A 7,516-nucleotide genomic window follows, 5' to 3' on the forward strand; every position below is an offset into this window, starting at 1 on the left:
TATATATATATATATATATATTTCCAAGGAGATCATAATGACACTCCAGTGAACTTGGAGAGGAGGAAAGAAAGCATTTTGCTTATTTTGGACTAAGTTATAGGAATAAACCTAGTCTTGACTTGAAGCTTTCTCTCTTGGGGACTCAATAAAGTGCAACCATCCTAACCCTTCAAAAGACACATTTTCACTCTCTTCCGGTTGGAAGTCCTAGAGAGGACTCATAAACAGTATCCCTGACTTGGATTCTCTGGCCATAGAGGTGTAGCCAACCATTCTAGGTGGAATGCTTCCACGTCAGGAGCTTGCCTGGCGAAAAGTTACCCCAGAACTTCGCGCCTGGAATGGTTTTACCAGGAGGGATGCTCTAGGGTTTGGTCAGTTTCAGCATCGAAGCTTGTCCTCTGCTGAGCGCTCCTATCTCCTGGGTGGCTCAGTCACCAGCCAGGTCTCACAGGCTTCACACTGGATAGTGACTGAGCTTATGGGGAAGCGATTCGTGGAGGGAAATCAGTTTCAAGTGGATCTCCAAGATAAGGCAAGAGATAGGGAAAACTGAGAAAGAGACGCCTGCACCAGACACATGGCCACACGTGGGTGCTGCTCCTGTGACTACCTGGGACTCAGGCACATTTTCAGCAAACTCTGAGCTTAAAGCCTCCTAGAAGAAACCATCAGTAGTATAAAATACAGTTTGTGATCTTTGGTTTGAATGTCTGAGGTCAGCGGGTTACAGACATCACTTTAGAGTTAACTGACTGGACGCAGTGGCTAATGCCTGTAATCCTAGCACTTTAGGAGGCCGAGGCAGGCAGATCGCTTGAGTTCAGTAGTTCAAGACCAGCTTGGGCAACATAGCAAAACTGTGTGTCTACAAAAAAATACAAAAATTAGCTGGGCATGGTGGTGTGTTCCTGTAGTCCCAGCTACCTGGGATGCTGAGGCAGGAGGATGGCTTGAACCTGGAAGGTGGAGGCTACAGTGAGCCATGAGTGTGTCACTGCACTCTAGCCTGGGTGACAAAGTGAGACCTTGTCTCAAAGAAAAAAAACAAAAAAGTCTTAACTATGCATACTTTCCAAAAATCCTTTTGAGCTTCTACCAGTCCACCCCATACTTATAAAGAGAAATATCATATTGAACGGTATCTATCTAGCTGACAACAGGATTTTTGTTCAGGAACTGGAAACAAAGAGCTTTGCTGTTTTGATGACCAATATTTAAATGATAACAAAACCAGAATCTTGAGTTCCTTCCTGGTGTCCTTAGTTCCACTGTCACGTGAGCAGGCCAGTTGTAATTGTCCGCAGAAAGGAGGAAGATGAGATTCCAGGAGCATATGTGTTTCCTTCAGTCCCCCAGCCAGGAAGAGGCAAACACTCATCCTGGTTCTTCCGTCTTCCTGTCCCATTTTTTCACCTCTGTGCCAGTGGTTCTCAAATTGGAGCATGAGCCAGAATTCCCCAAAGGGTTGTTAAAGCACAGATTGCTGGAGCCCATCCCCAGAGGCCCTGATTCAGTAGGTCTGGAGTGGGGCCCAGTAATCTGCATTTCTAACAAGTTCCCAGGTGATGCTGATGCTGCTGGTCTTGGGATGATGCTTTGAGAACCACTGATACTTAATATCTGGCCTCCTTCATTTTCTGTGAACACTCTGAGTCTTTCTATGAACACTCTGAGACATGGAAAAGTTTGAAGATCTGTACTGGGCTACTGTTCACCTTGTGTTCAAAATAAATCCAGTTTCCTGGCAAATTTGTTAAGGAATAAACCCACATAATCTTTTGTCATTATGCTAACAGAGTTGGAAGGTGTCATGACACTATCCTTCATAATTTAGAGTGAACATTCTACTGTGGAGGAAAAACTTCAGCAAAGATAACTTGATAGAAACAGAAGCCATGGAACGGAGTGCAGAGAGTGTGGGTGTATTGACCCTGGAGTGAGCTGCTGGTCATAGCCTCTTTCCAAAACAAGATGCAGCGTTAAGGCAAAGAAGGCAAAAGCTTTGGGCTTGCGTGTTCCTGGGCTTCTCTAGACCATAACAGACACCCAGATTCAGAAATCCCCACTGCTCTATTGGGGCATCATTCTACTTCCCTCATTCAAATCTGACTGATGCAAACTGTGCAATTTTTAATGCATTTATTTTTAGCTCTTATGTGGGGAGGGCTTTGGGAGGGGTCATTTCATCAGCCAGATTTTCAACACTGTCAGATATTCTCTTAAAGTTTAAAATGCAGCCAATATTCCTCCACCACGGATGTGTTTCACCAGCAGACGTCCATACCACAAGACCAGTGAGCAAATTCAGTCTCTCCGGGTGCAGCAGTGTCACGTGCCACCTGTGACAGTCCATTTCTACACACTCTTGGGACTGGGCACCAAACCTCAGAAGTGATTGGTGTGGGTTATGAACAGTGCAGATGAATGGAAGAAGTTAATTCTCTGGGGCAAGAGGCTCAGAAAGCTGATACCCAGCTCCAAAATGTTCACCAACCGGAGAGACCATGACAACAGTCTCAAAGCAATTTGAACAAGGTTGTGCAAAAGAAAAAAAAAAAAATGAAAGCAGAAAGCAGAAGCCACTTTGGAGGAAACCCATAACCCTTGTGAGTGACTCCCCCGAAGACATTCCTGTCCTGTGCACTGGCTCCCCTGGCCCCCTAAATATGCATCAGAAAACACACCGCTCCTGGATCTCTTTGGTCCACCGACTTGCTTTCTTATCTTAGAGCCTGGAGTCAGCTCCTTGAGGCCTGTCCTCCAAGGTTTGGCCGCCTTGGCTCTGACAGGACTGGGCTAGGTTGATAGAACACCTGGGTTCTAGAGTCAGCCAGCCGTATGTTCCAGTTCCAGCTCACACTACCACTAGCTATGATATTTTGGAGAAGTTTCTTAACTTCTCTCTGCTTAAGTTTTCTTATCTATAAGATGGGAGTTTGCTGGAGGGATGTATGGATGGATGGATTGGTGGATGGATAGGAAAACAGACAGATGATAGATGATAGATATTGATGTAGACAGACACAAACACACATAAATATTTATGACTACTGGAGTATTAAAGAATTTGCTAAATGTTGAATAGGGTGCCCTGCTGAACTAGAAACACAGCAAATCTAGCTCCCTCCCTGTGTAATTTTTCCAAACTTTTGGATTCTGAGCCTTTGCATGTCTTGCACTTGGAAAGCAGCCCTGTGTTGGAGTGGAGTTCAGCAGAGCACAAGCAGAGCTCTTCAAAGCATAGAAAAGGGCACCCCAACCTAGCAACGCAGTCCAGTAGACCTGGACTTAGCAGTATTTAATTGCAGATGTTGCAAACATTCATTCCAAATGTTCCTCTCATCCTTTATTAGCTCACAGGCTAACAAAGGTTTATGCTGTATGGACTTTTGGACTTATGTAGGTAGACAGAAACCTCATTCATTCAGCCACCACTAACTAGACACGTGGGACATCCTAGACAGCTGCTGTGATGAAGTTCACCACTTCTTTGAAGATCAGGTCGATTACTAGTATAAATCAATGACATATATAAGAGGGAGTTTCACTTACTTGAGAGAAGAATTATGTGTAAGCCGTTAAAAGCATTCATTTACACACAACGTGCTAATTACAAATCATTATCTATTAGCTAAGACCAATTTCTAGAGGACATTTCCTTGCTGAACTTTAGTTAAATTAATAGGGAGTCACAGAGTCCACCCAAAAGTGATCAAACAGTATTTCTTTAAGAGTGTTTAATAATTCACACCAGACTTCCTCCCCAATTACTGCTGATTAACAGAACTTCGGGCATCCCGGTATGTACTTGCTATAGGGTTACCCTCACCCTTCACCTTGGGAGGTTCTGCTCATTTCAGGAACCGGTGCTTGAAAAGGGACCCCAGGGACTAGAACAGATACTAATGCACCAATGTTTATTGCAACATTATTTACAGCAGCTGAAAGGTAGAAATAACCCAAGTGTCCATCAACGGATGAATGGATAAATAAAATGTGGTCTGTGCCTACCATGGACTGTTTTATTTTTATAGGGATACAATCATGGGGTGCAAGTGCAGTTCTGCTACACTGATACATTGCACTGAGGTGAAGTCATGGCCTTCAGTGCATTCATCAGTGGAGCAATGCACATCACAGTGGAATATTATTCAGCCACAAAAACGGATCACGGTCTGACATATGCAACACCATGGATGGACCATGCAAACTTTATGCTAAGTGAAAGAAGCCAGTCACACAAGGACAAGTACTCTATGCAGCGCCTATATTATGCAGATTTCTAGAGACAGAAAGTAGAATGGTGCTTGCCGTGGGCCCAGAGAGAGGGGATGAGGAATTACATTTAATGGGCACAGAGTTTCTGTTTGGGATGATTTTAAAAGTGGTGGAAATGGACGGTGATGGTTGTACAACACTGTGAATGTTCTTAATGCTACCTAATTAATCTTACACTTCAACATTTCTTAAAGCAAGCAGTTTTATGTTACGTATATTTTGCCATGATAAAGATTATGCAGAATGATAGCACGTGGACCTAGGAGTCAGTTTTCAAAAAGAAAGCCGATGACAGTTGGCAGTTTTGGAGGAGCAGTGCCACCGTGGTGAATGCCTGGATGTACACAGCCTCTTCTTTGAAGGAGAGTTGGGTGTCGGGGCAAGAGGGAGGCTGAGTCAAGGGAAACCAAGTAACCCAGTGTGGCTCTTCTTTCCCGTTCAGGTTTCAGCACAGCCAGTCCCACAGGAGCCCAGCAGAAAAGATTACGAGACCTACCAGCCATTTCAGAATTCCACGAGAAATTACGACGAGTCCTTCTTCGAGGACCAGGTCCACCATCGCCCTCCCGCCAGCGAGTACACCATGCACCTGGGTCTCAAGTCCACCGGCAACTACGTTGACTTCTACTCAGCTGCCCGTCCCTACAGTGAACTGAACTATGAAACGAGCCACTACCCGGCCTCTCCCGACTCCTGGGTGTGAGGAGTGGGGCACAGGCGCTCCGGGAACAGTGCATGTGCATGCATACCACAAGACATTTCTTTCTGTTTTATTTTTTTTCTTCTGCAAATTTAGTTTGTTAAAGCCTGTTCCATAGGAAGGCTGTGATAACCAGTAAGGAAATATTAAGAAAGCTATTTTAGAAAGCTAAATGAATCGCAAGTTAACTTGGAAATCAGTAGAAAGCTAAAGTGATCCTAAATACGACAATGGGCAGCACCTTTCTAGTGTGAGCTGTAGAGTAATGAGAAGTGCTTTATACTGAACGTGGCTGATGGGAGGAGAGACGAGGCATTCGGGCCGGTGGGGCGTGAGGGTTATCGTTAAGCACAAGACACAGAATAGTTTACACACTGTATGGGGGACGGCTTCTCACGCTTTGTTTACTCTCTTCATCCGTTGTGACTCTAGGCTTCAAGTTGCATTGGGGTTCCTCTGTACAGCAAGATGTTTCTTGCCTTTTGTTAATGCATTGTTGTAAAGTATTTGATGTACATTACAGATTAAAGAAGAAAAGCGCGTTGTGTATATTACACCAATGCCGCCGTGTTTCCTCATCTATGGTTCTAAATATTGCTTCAATTTCAAACTTTTGAAAGATGTATGGATTTCCAGCTTTTCTTTTCTTTACTTTCTCCCAGTATGTTTTAAAAAAAAAAAAAAAAAGCAGGAAAAAAGGAATATTTAGCAGTATTGTTCGTTCTGATATGTGAATTTGTTTGTGGCAACTAAACAAGGCATTCAGCAGTTTCTGACAATTAACATACATCATTCCACACTCCTTGTCAACAAAGTGCTTTTTCACTGCCTAAAATTTTAGATGTAGATATTTGAAATAGATTTTTTCATTTATACCAGTTTTCTTTATGATGATACAGTGTTAAAAGAAAATAAATTACAATTGATCTGTCATCCATATTTGCTAAGAATGTCTATTTCCAAGGACCTATATCTTATAAAATACACATTCTTGCTTGTGTGTCTGTGTGTGTGTGGGTGTATGTATGTCCACATACTAGAAAAATGACCTGTGTGAGATTTTGTTTTGATAGTAGCTATTTCATTTGCTGTTCATCTTGTACAAACTTTGTTTTTGGTTTTTTAGTATAAATGTACATCGGTTTGTTCCTTTTGTACTGTATCTATTCTTCTGACCATCTAGTGACTCAGGATATTAGGCCAGTTGAAGTGGAGTTATAGGATTTTCACACATTCACACATACTTGGATATCAACCCTTTCTACAGGTCTGTTTCCTTACACATTTTATCCCCTCATAACACGATAAACCATGGCCAACTCAATTTCACTTTGGGGCCAATTACTTGAAGTATCCACAGAAAATGTAAACTGCTCGCCTTATTCCCCCAAACTTTTTGTTCATGTGGCAGGGAGCAGTATACAACTATGGAATAGATTATTAAAATCGAACTTGAAGCTAACGTTAGAATAGTGGTTAACAGAGCTAAGAAATAAGGCTAACCATTTAAAAGAACATGGGCCGTGGGTAAATTAGCTTTGCTCTTTAGATGCAAGTGACTGAGGCCAATAGGTGCCTAGTAAATGTTAACTGTTCTTGGAAAAAATAAAAATGTAAGTAACAAAAGAAATTGGCTGCCATCGTCCTTTAAAACTGGCTTCCCTTCACTCTACATAGTTTAATTCAGCTCCAAGTCTCAAGTAAATGGTTCTTTCTCCAAATTTAACAACAATCAAATGATACTAGATTCACGCATAGTTTTGGAAATGAAAAGTTAACTTTCAGAATAGAGCAGTAGACAGAAATGTATGTATGACTTATGTACTAGTTGGACATACAGGACTCAACATTTCTGGGTTCCCTCACAGGAATGTTTCAGCCCCTCTAGAGAGACAGAAACATAGCACATCAAAGACAAGGTTTCCACTTCATCTGTATGATATGATGCAACAGTAAAGAGAATGTGATATGGACATGACTTCCCTGTAACGTAAGGGCTGGCTTAACCTTTCCAGAAGGAAGCAATAGGACTCATTCTCTGGTTGGAGTTGTGCCACAGAATTAATGTGCTATGAAATTCCTCCTCCTAGTACAAAGTTTATATTTTCTTTATGATTTTTGAGTCTCAATGCATGCCCTACATTTGCGACTCTTGAAGAGCACGGATGTCTTTGCATCCCATAATTCTTTGAGAGCACTTTGTGCCAGGCTGTGATTCGCTGACTCAGCTAGGAGCCTCCAGCATCAGAAGTAGAGATAGTGGGAAAAATTTAGAAGTGTTTGTAGTTATTCAAGCCAGTCCTTTTTTCCTTTTTATGCACATATACAAATAGATTGAGGATAGATGTAGACAGACAGAGAGATGACAAAAAATGATAGATAGCTATAGATAGATGATAGATGGTGGATGGATAGGTAGATGGAGGTAGATAAGTCGATAGATGGGGTCTTACTTGAACTATGAAATAGCCTAAAGCCCCCACAGGTTCGCTTGGCAAAGAAGGTTGGTCAGCCAGTGATTTATTGTTTGTA

At 42.3% G+C, this 7,516-nt stretch overlaps 1 protein-coding gene across 3 annotated transcripts in view; it reads left to right on the forward strand.

Annotated features, from left to right (window-relative positions):
* CTNND2 (catenin delta 2) overlaps positions 1-6,604 on the forward strand; it is a 414,955-nt gene extending 408,351 nt beyond the window's left edge. For 2 of the 3 annotated variants that reach the window (XM_017888565.1, XM_017888568.1), the window contains one exon: positions 4,727-6,604. In XM_017888565.1, coding sequence (XP_017744054.1) covers positions 4,727-4,987 — 261 coding nt within the window. In that variant the 3' untranslated portion in view covers positions 4,988-6,604. The remainder of the gene's footprint in view (positions 1-4,726) is intronic. The other variant, XM_017888566.1, reaches the window with a different exon arrangement.
* Positions 6,605-7,516: the final 912 nt, after the last annotated feature.

The sequence above is a fragment of the Rhinopithecus bieti genome, unplaced genomic scaffold (genome assembly GCF_001698545.2).
Source record: "Rhinopithecus bieti isolate Rb0 unplaced genomic scaffold, ASM169854v2 scaffold_17184, whole genome shotgun sequence".
In the NCBI taxonomy this organism is placed as follows: Eukaryota; Metazoa; Chordata; class Mammalia; order Primates; family Cercopithecidae; genus Rhinopithecus; species Rhinopithecus bieti.